Source organism: Garra rufa, chromosome 4, assembly GCF_049309525.1.
Source record: "Garra rufa chromosome 4, GarRuf1.0, whole genome shotgun sequence".
Classification (NCBI taxonomy): Eukaryota; Metazoa; Chordata; class Actinopteri; order Cypriniformes; family Cyprinidae; genus Garra; species Garra rufa.
This window is the reverse complement of record NC_133364.1, coordinates 17,571,155-17,593,918: the sequence shown is the minus strand read 5'-3', so window position 1 is coordinate 17,593,918 and position 22,764 is coordinate 17,571,155. Positions and strand designations below refer to the sequence as shown.

The 22,764-nt window shown below is 36.8% G+C and overlaps 1 protein-coding gene across 1 annotated transcript in view; it reads right to left on the bottom strand.

Moving 5' to 3' along the window:
• exoc4 (exocyst complex component 4) overlaps positions 1-22,764 on the bottom strand; it is a 147,119-nt gene that overhangs the window by 87,840 nt on the left and 36,515 nt on the right. The window contains exon 8 of the mRNA XM_073838059.1: positions 2,092-2,188. Coding sequence (XP_073694160.1) covers positions 2,092-2,188 — 97 coding nt within the window. The remainder of the gene's footprint in view (positions 1-2,091; positions 2,189-22,764) is intronic.

The following is a 22,764-nucleotide window of genomic DNA, read 5'->3' as shown; positions in this document are numbered from 1 at the left end:
GAAAAGGTTAAAATGTTTGGTGTGCAAAATATGATTACAATTAGTTTACAAACGGATTACTCAGTTTTTTTTTAGAATCACTCTTAGTTTTTACTAATATTTTGAATACGTTTTTATTTTCCATTTTCATTTTAGCTAAAGTTTTAGTAATTGTATTGTGTAAATATTATATATATATACACAAAAATGTATTTTATAAAAGGTTAAAACTTTTAGTGTGCAAATTATGATTACAAATACATTTTACAAAACATACAAATTTACTCTTATAACAGTTTTTTAGCATCACTCACAGTTTTTACTAACATTTTAGAAGTTTTTTTTAAGTTAAACTAGTAATTGTATTGTGTAGAAAAAAGTTAAAAAATAAAGTATTTTCTTATTTATTTATTTGTCTGTTTATTTTATTTATTTTTTATTTGATTTTATTTCAGTTGACATTTTTTTTCCAAGTAACAATTTTTTCTGGTTTTAATTTTAGCTTTAGTTTCAATTTTAGTTAATAATAACCCAGTCTTAAGTATTACAAAAGAAATTAGGAGAAGAAAAAAAAACAAGAGTGCTAAATATGTATTATATGTTTACACTGCAGCCAGTTTTCCCGATTAAGCCCTTATTTTACATATTGTAAACCAAAATGCTGAACGCAATGAACCAAAACATGTCAATTTAGTTAGACTTCGCTGAAACAAAATAATTTTTAGACTAAAATAAATCAAAAGCTAAAAAATATGATTCTGAACTAAGTGATTAGTCACATTAGTAACTGTCTGGAAGTACATTCCCAAAAGCAAAGATGGCTACAAGGAAATCTTTCTCCAGAAATTACAGTCCTCATAGGTTTGAACGTGTATCAGTGCAGCAAAGCATTAAGTCCCCTGAACGCAGCCAAGGACGGGCGGCCACACATCGGGCTCCTCGCAGAGGACTATGACTGATAGCAGCCATTATGTAGCGGCAGGCAAAAGGTGCAGAGCAGTCACTCGCTTATTCATGCATTCATTTGTTCGGTCCGTCACCCCAGCAGGGACCAGATGAGCTGTCCATACTGTCGGAGCGATGATCCGCCTGCCATTCATCTCAGACGGACAGCTGTCTGACACGCCCTCTGCCCATCCCCTGCTGCTGTCGCCCTGCTCACATGAACACTGAGAGCAGCTCATTTAGATTAATGAACACGGCTAGAATACATCAGTGCAGCAGGTGCCTCCTCTTCATAGTGGGCGTACTGTAAAATATCTGCAATCGAGCCAGAATCACAGCAGGCCAAAAGATGCATTTTCCCCAAATGACTGCTAGCAACAGGGCTGATGCTTTTATATCCAGAAATACAATTTTGTGATAGACTAAATGGGGATAGTATGCACTTGTTGCAAGGAAAGTTTGGTAAACTCAACATAAGTTCATCACTATTGGAGTGATTGATATATAACATAATGAGGACAGACCTGAGAAGCAGTTGGGCTAAAAAAAGACAACAAGCAGCGAGTTGGTACCGTTATGACAAAACTGACAAATTAGATAGTTTCATGCTCAGATTAACAATGAAGATCAGAGCTAAACGGTTTAAAAGAGGACAAAATCCAGGACAAAATAACATCGAGCCATCTGAGAGTGACAGTGACCATCTCTGGGAAAATAAATAAATAAATACCAAAAAAAAAATCGATGAACCGCGGCTCGGATGTAATTGCGAGCAATAGGAATATCGGGAAGTCCAGTCACGTTGTGGGCAGGACAACCATGCTTGGGATATGTCTCTGTATTAGAGCGGTAATATGACAGGGCATTAGTGGGCTGGACCGATGATCCAATAGATTAGGAGATTGAAAGGAAAATTGAATGCGGAGCGGTCCTAAACGGAACGCTCCAATTGATACCGTCAGAACAAATCAAAATCAATGGCAGGGGCTCAGTAATGACACGGTAATGGCCGCCGGCCATGAAAAATATGAAAGGAAGGGGGGAAAAAAATGGTCACATGCTATGACCGAGGAGACAGATGAAGCAGGGGAGAGTTTAAATAGCTTGCTGAGATGCAGCTTTATAAAGCATGTTTGGCTGACACTTGCATTTGTGAACAGGACCTACCTAAGCAGTGGCTGAAAGATGACCGTAATATTTCTGGCTCCTGGTTTACACAGGAACTTAGTCTCTCCTCCCTCAATCAGGTTATCATCAGCTCCACCTGGATAGAGAGACACAGGAAGAAACGATTAAACTGAAATTGTTTCTTCCAAACATGAGATGCGCAGTGTGACAGAATACAACCGAACGCAGGTGTTTTGAGAAATTAAACTTCATTAAAGTTGAAACTGTGCCTTAAAAACAACACTCATGGCTCAAAACACTAAAAGTGAAACTCATTACAATGGGCTAAGGAGTCTGTATACAGTCATGGCCAAAAGTTTTGAGAATGACACAAATATTAGTTTTCACAAAGTTTGCTGCTAAACTGCTTTTAGATCTTTGTTTCAGTTGTTTCTGTGATGCACTGAAATATAATTACAAGCACTTCATACGTTTCAAAGGCTTTTATCGACAATTACATGACATTTGTGCAAAGAGTCAGTATTTGCAGTGTTGGCCCTTCTTTTTCAGGACCTCTGCAATTCGACTGGGCATGCTCTCAATCAACTTCTGGGCCAAATCCTGACTGATAGCAACCCATTCTTTCATAATCACTTCTTGGAGTTTGTCAGAATTAGTGGGTTTTTGTTTGTCCACCTCTTGAGGATTGACCACAAGTTCTCAATGGGGAGTTTCCAGGCCATGGACCCAAAATTTCAACGTTTTGGTCCCCGAGCCACTTAGTTATCACTTTTGCCTTATGGCACGGTGCTCCATCTTGCTGGAAAATGCATTGTTCTTCACCAAACTGTTGTTGGATTGTTGGAAGAAGTTGCTGTTGAAGGGTGTTTTGGTACCATTCTTTATTCATGGCTGTGTTTTGGGCAAAATTGTGAGTGAGCCCACTCCCTTGGATGAGAAGCAACCCCACACATGAATGGTCTCAGGATACTTTACTGTTGGCATGACACAGGACTGATGGTAGCGCTCACCTTTTAGCAATACGAAAGCAAAGCAAATCCAATAATGTAGAGAACTATAAAAGTAATATTGTCAAATCACTGCAATTTATAACAAGCCAGATAGAGAGATAAGAGACAGCCCCTCCTCTCCCTCCCATTTGCCCCTCTGTGTCTGCGCGTAGTCCTGCGCTAACAGGGTTAATAAGAAAATCATGGCTGTGTAACTCTCTCATGATGAGGCAGGCCCCAAAAAAATGAAGTGAGCTCCAATCCTTATTAGCTCCACTCATCCACAAGTAATCAATATAATTGACAGCAAGAGAATCAAGTCTGCCATCAATAAGAAGATTCCCGGGTGGACCGAAGGTGTGTGCGTGCGTGTGGCGGCCCACTGGCATCTCTCTTGCACTGTGACAATGTTATTCATTAAAATTTCACAGCCCTTTGAGATTGCCACTGGAGAGTCTGCTGTAACTACGTAGCACTAAGCCTGGGCACCGCTATCCTGACAAACACACATCTGAGACACTCGTGTGCACATCACACACACACTTTAATTGCTTTTATCAGTCAGTTGTTACATGAGATTTCTTGCCCAGGGGATGGGAAATGAGTCCAAGCCCAGGAACACAAATATAAAGACGCACATGAAGCACATGTGATGGATTCGGGCTGCCGTGGAATTACAAGTGAAGCAAAGGAGTGCGCTTGTATGATTTGTCTCCAACGCTGTGATCTCAGACTCACTGGTACGGGTTTAATCGCAAAGCTGGAAGCCCGAGTCATCCTGTGTTCATTGTTTTGGGAGACAGGACGTGCTTCAAATGAGAAATGGGTTCACCTTTCACTGCACTAAAAACCCTGCCGCGCACCTGTCCAGCATCCGAACGCACCTCCCGCTGCCGTTCTTGTCGTTTCCACCTTCATGAGATTCTTCATGGAGCTCGTTCTGATGAAAAGCACTCGCTCTCTCTTATTTCATTTCCACCCCTTTTCTCATTAAAAAGACAAGAGGATTCTTTATCCGCTCTAAAAGCTTTCTGGTTGGAGCGTTGGCTGTTTTTCAAAGTTGTTGCTCTGGAAAGGGAACTCATCTTTGTCTTCCTTAGCTTCCTGTTTCTCTTTTACTCTCAATATAGCCAATCTCTCTCCCGCTAATTCGATTAAGACTCAATTACAACAGCAAAACAAGAAAACACAGCTGCCACCGCACACGCTGACTCTGACCTAGACGAGCGACGGGAGGAGAGAAAAACAGTGAAAAGGAGGACAGAAGTGTTACAACAGTTGTATGATAAAAATGCATAAATTCAACCATTTAAAGGAAAAAAAATAGGTAGAAATCAAATAAAAATTGGTTGTCACAATTGCGAATTTACATCTTGCAATTGTAACTTTTATCCCAAAATTGTTATATAAACTCACAATTCAGATTTTTCTTTCTTAAAATTGCATGACAAACTTGCAATTGCAAATTATGAAGACAGAATTGTGAGATCTTAACTTAATTCTGACCTGTTTCAGACCGTTTGGATCATATAAGCTCACAATTACAAGAAATAAAGCCTGAATTGTCCGATAAAAAGAATTCTGGCTTTTTTATTGCAATTCCAAGTTTGTATCTTTCAATTTGGACTTTTTCCCTCATAATTCCAAGTTCATTTCTTAAAATTTCCATATTTCGCAATTCGGACTTTTTTCTCAGAATTGTGAGATTTTGCAATTGCAAGAAATAAAGCCTGAATTGCGAGATAAAAACAGAGAATTCTGTCTTTTTTCTTACAAATGCAAGTTTGTATCTAGCAGTTTTGACTTTTTTCTCACAATTCTGAGTTTGCATTGCACAATTTTTGACGACTTCTCACAATTCCGAGTTTATATCTAGCAATTCTGACTTTTTTTTTCTCAGAATTGTAACAGATAAACTCACAATTGCGAAAAATAAAGCCTGAATTGCGAGATAAAAACTCAGAATTCTGTCTTTTTTTCTTACAAATGCAAGTTTTATTTCGCAATTTTGACTTTTTGTCTCACAATTCAGAGTTTATATCTAGCAATTCTGACTTAATTTCTCAGAATTCTGAGTTTATATCTAGCAATTCTGACTTTTTAATAAAGCCTGAATTGTGAGATAAAATCTCAAATTCAAGAAAAAAAAAATAGAATTCTGACTTTTTCTAATAAATGCAAATTTTTATCTTGCAATTTTAACTTTTTTTCTTGCAGTTTTGAGTTTGCATCTCACAATTCTGACTTTTTTCTCACAAATGTGAGTTTGTATCTCGCAATTTTGACTTTTAGTCTGACAATTCCGTGTTTGAATCTCAAAATTCGGACTTTTTTCTTGCAATTCAGAGTTCATATCTTGCAATTCTGACTTTGTTTTCTCAGATAGATTTTTTATATCTCAGATAGAGATAAACTCACAATTGCGAGAAATAAAGCCTGAATTGTGAGATAAAAACTCTGAATTCTGACTTTTTTTCTCAAAATTCTGAGTTTGTATCTCACAACTGTGACTTTTTTTTCCTCACAATTCTGAGTTTATATCTCACAATTCTGACTTTTTTCTCAGAATTGTGAGATATAAACTTGCAATTGCGAGAAATAAAGCCTGAATTGCGAGAAAAACTATTCTGACTGACTGAATTCTGACTTTTTTTCTCACAAATGCTAGTTTGTATCTCAATTTTGAGCTTGTATCTCGTAATTTTGACTTGTTCTCACAAGTCCAAGTTTGCATCTCACAATTTTTACTTTTTTCTCACAATTCCGAGTTTATATCTCGCAATTTGGACGTTTTTTTCTCGCAATTCTGAGTTTTTTCTCAGAATTGTGAGACATAAACTCGCAATTCAGACTTAGTTCAATTATGAGGGTTAAAAAAAGCCATATGTTTTAAAAACTCGCAATTTAAAAAAAATAAATAAATAAAAAATAAAAAAATAAAAAAAATTGTGAGATAAAAAGTCGGAATGACATTTTTGTTTTTTTATTCAGAGGCGGAAACGGGCTTCCATATTGTCCTCTACTTAGTGTTTATAAATATTTTTGTATTAAATTTAAGTAAATATTATGTAAAACAAGTGCTCATTTAATTTGTGCATCTTGTGTTATCATTAATTTGCTCTCATTAAATGGTATCATATACCATCTTGCCCTCTAGATATCAGTACGAGCCATTAAAAAACCCAAACCAGTTGACCACTAATTAAAAACACATAAATGAAAGATGTGATAGCCAGCAGGTCAAAGAGTTACGCATCCAGATTGTGCAGTTACACTTAATGGCAAAGAAAGAGGAGAAAATGTCATCCGTTGCCAGCCTGGCCTGACTCAAATCATTATTCAGAACCTTACAGTACATATTAATGAAGGTCCATTAAAATTTTGCCAGCACAACAGACTTCGAATGGAAAAGCAACTGGCCAACATCTGCTGTGTGAAATCTAAACAATCATTCACAACAGTTTAACAAGTTATTTCAACATTTTAACAGTCAAAAACTAAACAAATGGCGACAAGTTAGCCAGTCCAGTTTATTATTATGTGCCTCGACATCTGTTGGCGGTTTATTATTATGCTAAAGCGTGTTTTCTTTTGATAATCTATGTGTGCATAAGATTGTGCGAGTGTGTATGAGAGGCGTTATGGCCTGGCCCCCTGTGAATGTCACTAATCTAGGATTGGAGTGAGGGTGCGTATGCGCCTTTACATCAAATTTACATTTCTATTCTTGGCAGATGCTCTCAAACCAAAGCAACGTACAAGAAAGTGCACGTATTGTGCAAGTCAGACTTGATGAGAGAAAAGTGCGTGACTGCGCATGCACACACACCTCCCACTCATGTCGGCCCCCATGCAATCAAGCCAGCCAGTGACTTAGTGAAATTGCATTAGCTACACTTTCGTGGGTTTGATTAGAAATGGTTTGATCTGAGATGTACTCTGTCCCTGCCCGGATCTACAGCCGAGAAACGTGTAGTGCCTTCGCTAATACAAGCCGTCCCAGTGGCTCAATCCGTGCATTTGTGTGTGTGTGTGTGTGTGTGTGTGTGTGTGTGTGTGTGTGTGTGTGTGTGAGAGAGAGAAAGAAATAAATACATGTCAATGTGTGAGGTCATGCAATCAGGCTGAAAAGTCTGCTGTAGAGTATGTGTGTGACAGCAGAAACATCAGCAACAGATTGGTGATCGCTCATTTACAGTGAATGTCAATATTGGAGGCACACTGGTTGTGTAAACCAAACTGCCAACTTTGATCCAGCTACTATGCGTCACTGCTGTGGACATCAACAACAAAATCAATCGCACTGCAGTATGACACAGTACTGTGGCAGACCTGTTAACATGTGCAGCACAGAAATTACACTCGTACTTTCATGAAAGCATTCAAGGACAAATATATAGTGGCTCCAAAGTATTTGCACTCTTAAGTGAAACTGAGGCATGTATGAATGTCACTGCATTCAGTGCTAAATATCAAACCAAGTGGCATCTGCAGATTCAGTTCCTTAGATCTATCACAGCTTTTATTAGCCAGTTCTGCAGCTTACTGGTACCAAAATAATTGTTATTGTGAATGTAGGTGGTCAGAGCTTCTCAAGTTCACAACAAATTTCACTTTAAACAGTGTATAATAATAATAATAATAATAATAATAATAATAATAATAAAATTATAGTTGTTGTTGTTGTTGAACACCATTTGTTATTTTATTAATTTTAAACAGTGCATATATTGTTTTATACTAATTATTTTGAAACATTTTAATTTTGTGCATATTGGGTATATTGTTTATCTAATTGTTTAAAATAGTGATAATGGTAATAATAATAAATACAGATTATTATTATTATTATTATTATTATTATTATTATTATTATTATTATTATTATTATTATTATTATTATGGGCAAAGCATATTGTATTGCTTTGTATTTTATTAATATTATTATTATTATTATTATTATTATTATTATTATTTATAAATAAGTTATCATTTTATTTATTTTGTATTTTTATTATTATTATTTTATTATAAATAAATATCATTATAATTATTATATTAAAATATTACTATAAAATATTTTTATTAGTAGTAGTTTTATATTAAAATATTATTATAAATTATTATTATTACCACCATTAATATTATTATTTTTATTGCTATGGAAAGTGCATATTTTATTACTTAGTATTGTATTATTATTGTCATTATTATTATTATTATTATTATTATTATTATTATTATTATTATTATATTAATATAATACTAATAATAATAATAATTTATAGTATTTTTAACATAATAATAACAATTATTATTATTATTACAATAACAATAATAATCATTATTTTATTTTTATTATTATTATTATTATTATTATTAAAATAGATGCAGTGTTTCATTATACTCAAATATTATTATAAATGATTATGGACAATGTGTATGTTATAACTTAGTATATTATTATTATTATTATATTAAAATATTACTATAAACTAGTAGTAGTAGTAGTAGTAGTAGTATATTAAAAATATATAAATTATTATTATTATTATATTAACATTATTATTATTAAAATAGATGCATTATATTGTTTTTATTATATTAAAATATTATTATAAATGATTATAGACAGTGCATATTTTATTACTTAGTATTCTATTATTATTACAGCAATGACAATATTATTATCATTATTAAAAATTAGTAATAGTATAGTTTAATTTGTAGTATATTACAATTTTGTTATAAATTATTGTTACTGTAAAATATTACTTAAAATAAGCTGCATTAGTAGTAGTGGTAGTAGTATATTAAAATAGTATTATACGTTAATAATATTATTATCAGATGCTCTGTTTTATTATATTAAAATATTACTATAAATTATTATTAGTAGTAGTAGTAGTATAACATAATATTATAAATTATTCATATTATTATTATTTTAACAACAATAACAATATTAATAATAAAAATATGTATTATTGTATTAAAATATGATGAATTAAAATCAAATTAATACATTAATATCAAAAACGCATAACGCATTTAACGCACTATATAAAATAATAGTAAAGTGCTTTGATATTTTGTCAAGTACCGCAATGACACTCATACACTTTTAAGTTTGGCTTAAGTGTCCAATTACTTCTTAATCAGACAAGGCTTTCCCACAACATAAACACATACTTAAAAAACACACATGAACACATGGCACAGTCCAGTCTCTGTTTGCACAGTGTTCTGGTTTTGGTCTCCGTGGGTTAGTTATCAGTTGAGCTGCCACAGACAGACAGACTACACAGCACAAACCCATACCAGCTGCCAGGTTTCTCCTAACAAAACAGAATGAAGATCGACAGGTGTGTGCGTGTGTGGCCAATCAGTGCTGTCAGGCAGAAACCTCCAACTTGAAAAAGGAACAGGCCAATTTTCAATAATTCATGACTTCCCAGTCGGCCTGGTTATAATTCCTCTGCCATGTCTTCATGTCTGATTGGCTTCTGATGAGGCTCCTCTATTATTAAAACTCATTTGAGGGGACAATATTCCAATATTTCTGGCCAGGAGAGAGCCGACACCACTAGCTCAGTCTGTTGACAATGCACCAATATGACAATTAAACAAATTAATGAATGAATACATAATTGTGAAAATAGAGTTGGATAAATTATTAATTGTGTCATGGTGGGCAATTCCCCTCGCTTCGGATGAGATGCTTTTAAACATTAATTTTTGATAAGCTCTGACTCTTTGCACCTAGAGGAAAAACAACTTGCTTTTTGTCAGGATCCATGGCCTAGCGATTAGTCCACATGCTCAAGACAAGTTAAGATGTGGTGCTCAATCAGAAGATGCAGGTTTGAATTCATCCTGAATATAAAATCTGAAGTCCAGACAATCATGAATAGGTCTATAAATCCAACTCTTTTTTTTTACGCTCACTGAAACAACTCTAGCACCAACGGATGTCTCACAAGGTCAAAAACGCAAGACAATGAAGGTAGTAAAGCCAAGCTGTTGATTGGATTGACCATGAGCTGCTTCTCCCTAAAAATAATGGCATATCTGGCCTCCGTCTAACAGCCCTGATTACCGAGCCATCACTACTGCTTCATTGACTCCATTACAAGTAAGAAAATAAAGTCAACCCCTCCACTTCCAATCAGACACTCATGCCTATAATAGCACACACCCTCTTATTTCAGCTGTCTGGCTCTTTCCACACACTCCTGTTTCTTTTTCACTCACAGTTTCTTTCTTTCTCATCACAAGTCTTAATTAAATTGAAATAAAAAGGAATAATAATACAATCGGAGTAATATTAAAAAATATCCTGGCTCTTCCAAGCTTTTATAATGACCGTGAATGGGTGTTGAGATTTTGAAGCAAATAAAGTGCATCCATCCATCATAAAAGTACTTCACACGGCTCCACAAGGTTAATAAAGGCCTTCTGAAGCAAATCTATGCATCTGTGTAAGAAATAACTATATAAATCATAAAAACTTCAGCTGTTTTTATTTTTTTGTATTTTTTTTTATCATATTACAGAGATCTAATATTCTATTTGTCGTGTTTCAGTTTTGCATAAAACTGAAGAATATTCAGTACATCCTATACTGTATTCTAAAATGATCTGATATTAACTTTTATGGATTTTATTAAAAAGAGCTTAGGCTTATGTAACCAGAAGTTTAAAAAAAAACTTCTTTGGTGAGCCAAATAACTTGAAACTTTTATTTTCCAGGCATCACGTTTCAGCGGTTTCAGCCAGGGGTGCCAGGTTTTCGCAACAAAAAATCAGCCCAATTGCCACTCAAAACTAGCCCAAGAGAGGTCCCTGGGTGTAAACTGCGTTCTGGGGGGTAAAATATAAGTTTTTTTGACAGGGTTCACCTGGTAAATTCATATTCCAGGGGCTAAATATCACTTCACTGCACAGTAAAAAGTTTTCCTTAGTTTCAACTTAAAAACTTAAGATTAGCAGCTGCTTTAAAATTTTAAGTTAAACCAACTTAAAACTACAAGTCATTTCAACTCACGACAATAAAATGAGTTAAAATGACTTGTACTTTGAGGTTGATTTAACTAAAAGTTTTAAGGCAGCTGATGAACTTAAGTTTTTTAGTTGAAACTGGTGAAAACTTTTTACAGTGTGGGGTCGCTTTAACCTGCGGACATGAAAAACAACTCACGGCAACAGTGTTAAAGTAGCCCAATTCCGCGGGAAAACCGTGGACTTGGCAACACTGGTTTCAGCCTACTTTTGCAATGTTTCACAGTGTGTCTGTGAAACGTTGGGGTATCATCATATTAGTTGTATGTACAACACAAAGTACCTCATGCGGGAAACAGTTTAACTAACGTAAATCAAGTGAGCTAGTATGCAAAGGCAACAAAGTGTTGGTGAAATAACATATTAGCAGACCGGAGAGAATAAAATGGAACTTTTTCCAGAAAATGTCTTGCACAAAATAGATTGAAGCCATTTCAAGGACCTGTACCTATGTATGTTTATTTTCAAACACTTTCCAGGGCCTTGAATGTTTTTTCAGATTGACAAACTGAAAGGATTTCAAGGACCTGTGGGAAGCCTGAAATAATTCTGATTTTAAATATCTGTACTGATGTGAAGGCATGCACACTAACGTGGCTTGAAAAATCAGATAATCAATTTAAAAACAAAAAACAAAAAAGAACAGGATGTACAGTGTAAATCATCAAAACCTGAAGTAGCCAGAGTACTAATTCTGACCCAGGATAAGTGTGAACAGTGTAAAACATGCAACAAATAACCCATGATTACATTAACCCTGGGTTTAGCCATTTCTGGTTGTGTTGTCTGTCCATCGCTCTCTCTGTGTCTCTCTTTCCCCCTTAGGCCACCTCTGTTGAGTCTCACTGTAACTGGAGGACAGGAACATGGGTCTCTGCTGCCCTCTCAAGCTCCCCTGATTTAGAACCAGAGAGCCAGTGATTGTGATTGTGTTTAAAAGGCTGTTCCACTCATCTAGACATCATCATCATCATCACCATCATCATCACCACCCTTGTTCTCTGTCCTCTCCTTCACCTTTCCCTCCCCCCCACACCACTTCTCCTTCAATCACGCAGCTCCCAAATGAAAGGTAAACAAGCCTGTGACAGCCACGGTGATGACGGGCTCGCTGATTAAAATTAGCACAGGTTGTGAAACACAGACACACAAGCTCACTCAGACAAAGTCTGTAATTATGTGTCTGCCCTCTGTCTGATAACAGCTACAACAATCTACCCTTAAGATAAACCGGAGAACTTCAGAAATGCAAATAAAAAGTTTTATCGGCGCTCTCTTTACCTTGTTATTCACCGTTCGACTTTAAATTCTTCAAACATGGATGCAAACAGCTCAACCTAAATATTAAAAAAAGTACTATTTACTTACTTTCTGTCTCATAAATCTAAATTCAACTTCATGAAGGAGGAAAGCAACAGCAAGAAACTGTCTCCCCGTCAATACCCACAGCACCACTGATATGTTATTACCCTCCAAGTCCATTTCAGCCAATCACGGGCCAATCTCATCTCACCACTGCAGTAATTCAATAATGTGTCCGTGATGAGATCCACCTCAGGACTCCACTCATCACAGCCGGCCCCCCCTAAGAAAAAAACAACACAATCACGGGCTGTAATGCTGTTTCAACCCTAATCAGCTTCTGCTATAAAATTACTGGGAAACAGATTGAACATGAAGCATCCGGCTAGACCGCATGCCAGCTGACTACTGCTCCGCTCTGTGAATGTGACAGGATTTGGTTGTGAGTGAATTTCAGTGTTTGACTTTATGATCTGTGACTCAAAGCCAGCACAAGCATTCGAAACTGACCGTGTGTCTAAAGATGGGTGGTATTTCGGTCCATTATAAGTTCTGCTTGCCAGATAGCATATGACCCCAGTGAGCTCTTGGGTAAAATCGAATACTGCAATATTATATATCTTATAACTTTTTGTACCCCTCATATCTAAAAATATCTTAAAGGCAAGATAAATTGTGCAAAAATTGTGTAATAACTTTTTTCAGAGGTTGCAATGTTAAGCTATTTTATGGTTGAGACATTAATATTAAGATATGATATTAAGATTTTGATAGCATTTACAGTGTTTTACACTATCAAAGTCAGTGCTTTAAAAAAATAATAAAAAATAAATAATCTCTGTCATGAATACTGACAGACAAACAAACAGATTGGCAGACAGAACGACAGGCAGACAGACAGACACGTAGACATAAACAGCCAGAACGACAGGCAGGCAGACAGACAGACAGACATAGAACGACAGAGAGAGAGAGAGAGAGAGAGAGAGAGAGAGAGAGAGAGAGAGAGAACAACTGACAGACAGAAGGAACAACAGACAGAAAGAGAATGACAGACAGACAAACATAGAACGTCAGACAGACAAACATAGAACGTCAGACAGACAAACAAAGAACAACGGACAGACAGAGAATGGACGACAGACAAACAGAGAATGACAGACAGAGAGACAGACAGAACGACAAACATAGGATAACAGACAGACAGAGCAACAGACAGAACGACAGACAAACATAGGATGACAGACAGACAGAGCAACAGACATAAAATGCCAGACATACATAGGATGACAGACAGACAGAACAACAGATAGAACGACAGACAGACAGACAGACATAGAACGACAGACAAACATAGGACGAAAGACAGACAGACGTAGAATGAGACAGAAAGACAGAACGACAGACAGAGACTGACATAGAATGACAGACAGACATAGAACGACAGACAAACACATGATGAAAGACATGTAGAATGTGACAGAACGACAGACAGACAGAATAACATAGACAGAGAGACGTAGAATGAGAAAGACAGACAGAGACTGACATAGAACGACAGACAAACATGGGATGACAGACAGAGCAACAGACAAAGACAGACAGACATAGAACGACAGACAAACACAGGATGAAAGACAGACATAGAATGAGACAGAACGACAGACAGACAGAATGACAGAGACAGACAGACGTAGAATGAGACAGACAGACAGACAGACAGAGACTGACAGAACAACAGACAAACATGGGATGACAGACAGACAGACAGACATAGAATGTCCCGTGAAGAGAGAATCTGCTCCCACTGCAGCCTGGGAGAAATAGAAACTGAGATACACTTTCTCACAAAATGCCCCAAATACCAAACTATCAGAAACCAGTATTATCCCAAAATAAACAAAATATTTCCCAAATTTAATAATTACACCACAATTGAAAAACTCCCCTTCATTCTCGGCGAAAAATCTGAATGTGCAAATATAGCTGCAAGATTTATAGCTGCCTGCCATCTCCTTAGGCTAACCAACCAATACACGTAACTGTAGATATGTTGATTTCAGTTTCTCAGTTTATAAGTTAAATAACTAAATTTGTTACACAATTATTACCTTCTAATATAATATAACCTTCTTATCTTTTTTCTTTCTTGTTCTAACGTCCATCCTTTAATTTTACTTCTTCAAATGTTATTTCAATCAACTCAATTGTTCCAAATTACCATATGTTGTATATGTTCTCTATTCTTATGTATGCTTTGGCAATGCAAAATGTGCTTTTGTCATGCCAATAAAGCTGTTTGAATTGAATTGAATTGAATGTAAAACAGATAGACAGACAGACATAGAATGACAGACAAGCATAGGACGACAGACAAACATACATAGAACAGAGATAGAATGACAGACAGACAGGCAGACAGACGAACAACAGAGACAAAACGATAAACAGACATAGAACAACAGACAGAGAGACAGACATAGAATGAGACAGAACGACAGACAAACAAGACATAGAATGACAGACAGAGAACGACAGACAAACATAGGACAACAGAGAGACAGATAGAACAACAGACAGAACTACAGACAGAGAACGACAGACAAACATAGGACAACAGAAAACAGATAGAATGACAGACAGATAGAACAACAGACAGAGAGACAAACAGAACGACAGAGATAGAACGACAAACAAACATAGATAGACAAATAGAAAGACAGACAGAATAAACAAACACTTTAGGAAGGATAACATGGTAAATTAGTGAATAATCTCAGCAACTACAGAGCAAGATGAGTTGAGGATGTCCTAATGGCTCAAACAGCACTCCAGCACACACACTAGCATTGGACACTGATTGGCATGAAGTGTGTATTGCAGTGTTCTGCTGACGCTCCACAGCTGGTGGTCCGGCATAAGCACCCGCTCTTATTTGTTTGGATTCAATTTGGAGTGCCGAATGAGGAGCCAAGGGAGCAAATAAAATGAAAGAACAAAAGGAAAACCACAACAGCATTAAGGAGTAATTTAATTGCTCATTTCTCTATCGCTTGCTCCCGCTGTCTCTCTTCCTCAGATGCAGGTAGATCCGTGATGTTTCAGCATCTGTGGCTATAAAGACTCTAGCCAGATCTATTGGTTCTCTAGTCATTAAGATAAATCAGGTGTTTAAGAAATGATCAAGGCTGCGGCCACAGAAACATACACACGACAGAAGATATTTTATCAATTTTTGAACACACACGTAATAAACACACACATAAAGCCATCTCGCTTAAATAGCCATTTAAAGAGCTTCGCCCTCATGCGGCGCCTGGAGTGTCATATCTTCGGAGTCTCTGGGTTCCATCAGGCCTCATTTAGCACACTGATCATCAGGCTCAGCATACACACATACACACACATGCACACGAACAGAAGATCAGGCACAATGCTAACAGTCTGTGACATACAGTAACAATGCATTTCCTCAAGCTTATGCTGCTTATTTCTCCTTGTGATGTTCAAAGACTTTTCTTAAAGGAACAGCTCTGCCAAAAAATGTAAATATGACATAAGTTACACACTCTAATGTCGTTTGAATCCTGACTGAATTTCTTTCTTCCATTAAAACACAAAATGAGTTGTTAATAACAATGTCCAAGCTGCTTTCATTATATGAAAAAAGAAGCATTGACATTCTTGAGAACTTCTCCTAATGTGTTCAGAGAAAGAAAAGTGAGTGAAACTGTTGAAATATCCTTTTAAGCATGTCCAAAGAACAAAACACATCACAGCAATCAATCTCATTGTCTCTTGAAGTATTTTCAGGTGTGTTTCATCTAAATTTTATATTCTGAAAACAAACTTGTGACCTTTTCTTGTCCTTCCTCTTCCTCTCGTCGGTGTCCATCAAACATACTTTGATTGTGTGTCAAACAGTGAAGTCCCTCTTCAACAATCACACCTAACAATGCTCCCTGTAGCGTCTGTCTGTCTCTCTCATCTTTTCTCTCTCGCTCGGCGGCTCTCAGTAGGAATGCCTGATTGCATACTGTCTTTGGTGCTCTAAAACAGATGCTAAGAAATGCCAATGCTGAATACAGAGGATATGGGGCTAATCAACATCTACAAAAATAAAAGGTCAAGAGGAAAGAGAAAGAGCATGAAAGAATAAATGAAATAAAGAAAGAACAGAAGAAAGAAACAGAAAGGTCAAGGCCACCAATATCTGGCTTAGATCATGATGCAAGCATAAAAAAGTACTGCAAAAATACTTACTTTTTTATTTAAATTGGGCTACTGTTAAATAATTTGACTTATTCAACACTCATTTCCAATTTTCTGTCATTGTCACTTGACAAATAGGCTATGTCTGGTCTGAAATCATCACTTGGCACTCAGCTAGGGTTAATAAATGCACATTCGTGCCACCATTGGCACACAAGCAATAATAACTAGAGTGATTATCACTATTTATATATTTATTTAGCTGTTTATTTTACAAATGCTGAAGCATCTGTCCCTTGCATCTGCGTGTCACATTCAGTATTACAACAATCCTTCCTCGCAGTAGTCACACAACATGCTTATTTATGTTCATTATGAGCTATATGAGAAGCTATACGATGTAAAAGATTTGCACAAAAACGTGATTCCAAAATATTGGTTGTGAAGTGCAAATGCTAAAAAGATACAAAAGATTTTAAACTAATCATGTTGTGTATTTAAGAAGGGGAAAAAAGACATTTATTATTTTCCCCTGCTTCATATGTTACAAAATCCAATATCTGAATATTAAAGTTAAATCTCTTTTCAGGTTCAAGTTTGAAAACAACACACTATGACTGCAACACACTGCAAAGTCAACTCAAGTCAACTACTGACAGGCTTCACAGACATACAGATACTCTAACTGTTGACTAAAAAAAAAGAGTAAAAAAAAAAAGTAATCTCTGTCATGAATACTGACAGACAGACAGGCAGGCAGACACAGAATGAAAGACAGAATGACAGATAGATAGAATGACAGGAAGACAGACAGGCAGGCAGACAGGCAGACAGACAGACAGACAGACAGACAGACAGACAGACAGACAGACAGACAGACAGACAGACAGACAAGCAGACAAGCAGACATAGAATGACAGACAGACAGATAGAGCAACAGACAGACAGACAACAGACAGACAGAGACAGACAAGCAGACATAGAATGACAGACAGACAGAGCAACAGACAGACAGACAGACAGACAAACAAACAAACAAACGGATACTCTGCTGATTGAAATAAGTAAAAAAAAGATATACTGATATATAGAATACTGACAGACAAACAGACAGATAGAACAACAGGCAGACACAGAACGACAGAAAGATTGACAAAAAGACAGACAGAACAACAGGCAGACAGACAGACAGACAGACATAGAACAACAGACAGAAAGACAGACATAGAACGATAGACAGCTAGAGCCACAGACAGACATAAAATGACAGAGAGACAGATACTCTGACTGTTGAGTGAAATAAGTAAAACAGAAGTAATCTCTGTCATGAATACTGACAGGAAAAACACAGACATGGAACAACAGGCAGACAGAACGACACAGCCAGACAGACATAGAACGACAGACAGACAGACAGACAGACAGACAGACAGACAGACAGACAGACAGACAGACAGACAGACAGACACAGACACATGTTGGGTTTACATGTTTTATGGGGACATTCCATAAGCGTAATGGTTTTTATACTGTACAAACCGTACTTTCTATCGCCCTACACCTACCCTACACCTAAACCTAGCCCTCACAGGAGATTGTGCACACTTTTACTTCCTCAAAAAAACTCATTGTGCATGATTTATAAGCCTGTTTCCTCATGGGGACCTGAGAAATGTCCCCACAAGGTCAAAATCTACTGGTATTCCTATCCTTGTGGGGACATTTGGTCCCCACAATGTGATGAATACCAGGTACACACACACACACACACACACACACACACACACACACACACACACACACACACACACACACACACACACACACACACACACACACACACACACACACACACACACACACACACACACACACACACACACACACACACAACCAGAGAGAATAACAGAGAAACAGAATGACAGACAGACAGAGAATGATAGACAAACAGGGTGACACTCAGACAGAGACATAGGACAACAGACAGACAGACATAGAATGACAGACAGACATAAAACAACAGACAGACTGATGGAATGACAGACAAAGAACAACCAACAGAAAATGACAGACAAACAGGGCGACAGAGAGACAGACAGGATGACAGACAAACAGGGCAACAGAGAATGACAGACAAACAGGATGATAGACAGAACGACAGACAGACAGACAGACAGACAGAAAGACAGAAAGACAGACAGAGAGAAGGACAGAGACAGATAGGCATAGAATGATAGACAGACATAAAACAACAGACTGATAGAATGACAGACAGAGAATGACAGACAAACATAGGACGACAGACAGATAGAATGACAGACAAAAAATGACAGACAAACATAGGATGACAGACAGACAGATAGAAGGACAAACCAAAAAAAATGGATGCCAAAATATTGGTTGTAAAGTGCAAATGGTAAAAAGAAATGTAAAGAAGTTTTTACAAGGACAAAAAAAGATGAGAAACAAATCATGTTATGTATTTAAGAAGGAAAAAAGACATATTCATCACTTTCACTCTGCTTTATAAGTAGCAAAATTTAATATCTGAATATTAAAGTTAAATCTCTTTTCAGGTTCAAGTTTAAAAACAGCATACCAGGAACTGCAAAGTCATCTCAAGTCAACGATTGACGGGCTTAACGAAAAAGAACCTTGTTACCCTTGAACTCATTTAAAAGATGGAATTATAAATTAAATCCAACTTTGAAAAAAAGATTTGCTAACCTAGGACTTATTCAAACAACTCAGAAAATCTTTCGGCAAGGTGCAGAGATTTTTATGAAACACCTATTTGTATCAGTGCTGATCCCGAATTTAGCCTCCGTTAGGATGTGTGAAACCTAAATCAGCACTTTGACTTTGAAAAGTTTGAAAGGTCTCACAGAAACTAGCTTTTTTTGTGACAGAGAGCCAGTTATCTGGAAATGGCTGTAAAGCTAGAGAGTTTTTGATGAAAACTCTACTAAAAACAGAGTCTGACACCATCCACAAACACAACAACTTTCATTGGTGTAGAGAAATCTGACAGAGCTCGTACACTCGCACACACACTTTCACACACACCCCCATATACACCTCCTCACTCCACTGGTGAGGGATTTTTCCATTTGCACCTCTCCTACCCCTATTGTGCTTCACAAATCAGAGCGACAGACAACAACTCTCCTCCGCCCACAGCCCCGCCACTCACCGTGATCCACCTCTCTCACTCTCTTTCTCTCTCTCTGGGGAACACCAGCATCATGCATAAACAAGACCTTCCCTTTATCCTCTCACAGTAAGCCTAGAGGAGAAAACTCAATTTGTATACAGTGTTCGGAGAAAAAGAAGAATCTCCCTGCTTTGTGATAATCCCTGCCGAACACGCAATGAGCTTTTCTGGTTCTTTCTTCTTCTATCTCTGCTTCTTTCAGTTTGCAGGTTTGTGGGATTGAAGAGACACGCGAGGAATGGACCAAAGGACACAGATTGGAATATATAGGGGACATACTGCTGGATCCACAATATATAAAACAGAAAACAATATCTAATATTGTCAATCATAGATTCTCAGGAGTCCAGATACATTGTAGGGTTGCACACTGAGCTTTGGTGCTCATATGAGAAATCATAGTTTAAATTCAGCTTGCAACATGATCTGATTTCATTGTAAGATCGCATTATCCTCTCCACTATACCTGTCCGCAAAATCATGCAAAAGCCTGGAAAATGAAGACAAGGGAGGAGAAAGACTTTGTTGGAGCCTTGATGCACATACAAGAAACTAAAGTTCGAGTTAAACCTGCAACATGCTCCAATCCCATTCTCGTTCACTTTTTAGAATAATCCACTCATTATAATATCCACTATACTTGTCTAAAAACGTATGCCCCCAAAAAGTGAGTGAAAAAAGAAAGAAGTCTTATGAGCCTTGGTGCAAATGCAACAAACGTAAATTCAAGTTCAGTCTGCAACACACTCTGATCACATTTTCCCTCACTTTCCATTTCATTCTCATTTCATTCTCTACTATACCTCACAAGACACTATGCAAAAGCTCCAATAAATTCAGAGAATGGGGCAATAGAGTGGTTGTATGAGCCTTGGTGCACATACAAGAAATTGAAGTTCAAATTGAACCTGCAACATGGGCAAATCCCATTCTTGCTCACTTTTCATAATTTTCCACTCATTAATAACCACTATACTTGTCTAAAAACATATATCTAAAAACCTGTCTACAATCTTATGGTCCAAAAAATTAAACGAGTGAAGAAAGAAAGAGGTCATATGAACCTTGGTGCAAATGCAAGAAATGTAAGTTCAAGTTCAACCTGCAACATGTTCCGATCACATACTCTCTCATTTTCCTTTCAATTTTCCTCTCATTTTCCACTATACCTTTCTGCAAAGTAATGCGAAAGTTTGGAAAATGATGAGCATGAGAGGAGGAATACTTTGTTTGAGCCTTGGTGCACATACAATAAATTAAAGTTCAAATTTAACTTGCAACATGCTCCAATTCCATTCTTGCTCACTTTTTATAATTTTCCACTCATTAATATCCACTATACTTGTCTAAAAATTAGATCTAAAAACCTGTCTACAAGCTTATGGCCCAAAAAATTATAAGAGTCAGGAAAAAAGAGATCATATGAGCCTTGGTGCAAATTCAAGAAATGCAAGTTCAAGTTCAGCCTGCAACATGTTCTAATCACATATTCCCTTATTTTTCTTTGAATTTTCCTCTCGTTTTCCACTATACCTGTCTGCAAAGTAATGCAAATGCATTGAAAATGAAGAGCATGGGAAAAGAAAGACTTTGTTTGAGAATGGGGCAATAGAGTGGTTGTATGAGCCTTGGTGCACATACAAGAAATTGAAGTACAAATTGAACCTGCAACATGCACAAATCCCATTCTTGCTCACTTTTCATAATTTTCCACTCATTAATAACCACTATACTTGTCTAAAAACATATATCTAAAAACCTGTCTACAATCTATGGTCCAAAAAATTAAACGAGTGAAGAAAGAAAGAGGTCATATGAGCCTTGGGGCAAATGCACGAAATGCAAGTTCAAGTTCAGCCTGAAACATGTTCTGATCACAATTTCCCTTACTTTTCATTTAATTTTACTTTTTATTCTCCACTATACCCAAAAAGAAAATAGGCAAAAGCTCCAAAAAACTGAGAGAGTGATGGAATAAAGAGGTTGTACGAGCCTTGGTGAACATAGAAGTGCTCTAAGTTCAAGTTCAGCCTGCAACATGCTCCAATTCCATTGCCCAATTTTTATTTTACAATGTTACACACATTCTCCACTCTACTCATCTTAAAATTACAGAAATTAAAGAAAAAGGTGGAGAGAAAAAAAGGTCATATGAACCTTGGTGCATATGCAACAAATCCAAGTGCAACATGCTCCAATCATATACTCCCTCATTTTACTTTGAATTTCCCTCTCATTCTCCACTATACCTAAAAAAAAGTGCAAAATTAAGCCCCCAAAAAAGCCCCAAAATTAAGAGGTTGTCCAAGGTTGTATGTGACTTGATTCACATAGAACTGCTCCAAGTTTGAGTTCAGTCTACATTTCTCATTTCATTTCTAATTCTCTAACTTTTCCACTTATTCTCCACTATACCCACCTAAAATATTACAGAAAAGCATTAAAACATGAAAGAGTGTGTTTAAGCCTAAGTGCACATACCAGTGCTGCAAGATCAAGTTCAACCTGCAACATGCTCAAGTTTCACTTCTTCTCACTTTTCCTATTATTTTCCACTTAGTCTCCACTACACCTATCTAAAACAAAAAACAATGCAAAAAAGGTGAAATGGGGAGAGAAAGAGGTCATTTGAGCCTTGGTGCACATATGAGTGCTCCACATATGAGTTCAATTTCAGCCTACAACATGCTTTGATCCAATTCAGTTCTTACTTTACCTCTAATTTTCTTTTATTGTCCACTACACGTCAAAAAATGAAGAGTAGGTTGTGAATCTTTATGAGCTTTGGTGAACACAAGTGCTGCAAGTTCAAATTCAGCCTGCAACATGAGCAATCCCATTCCTCCTACTCTTCCTGTTATTCTCCACTACACCTGTCTGAAAAATATGCAAAAGCCCAGAGAGAAAGAAAGAGGAGAGCACTGAAGCAGTAAT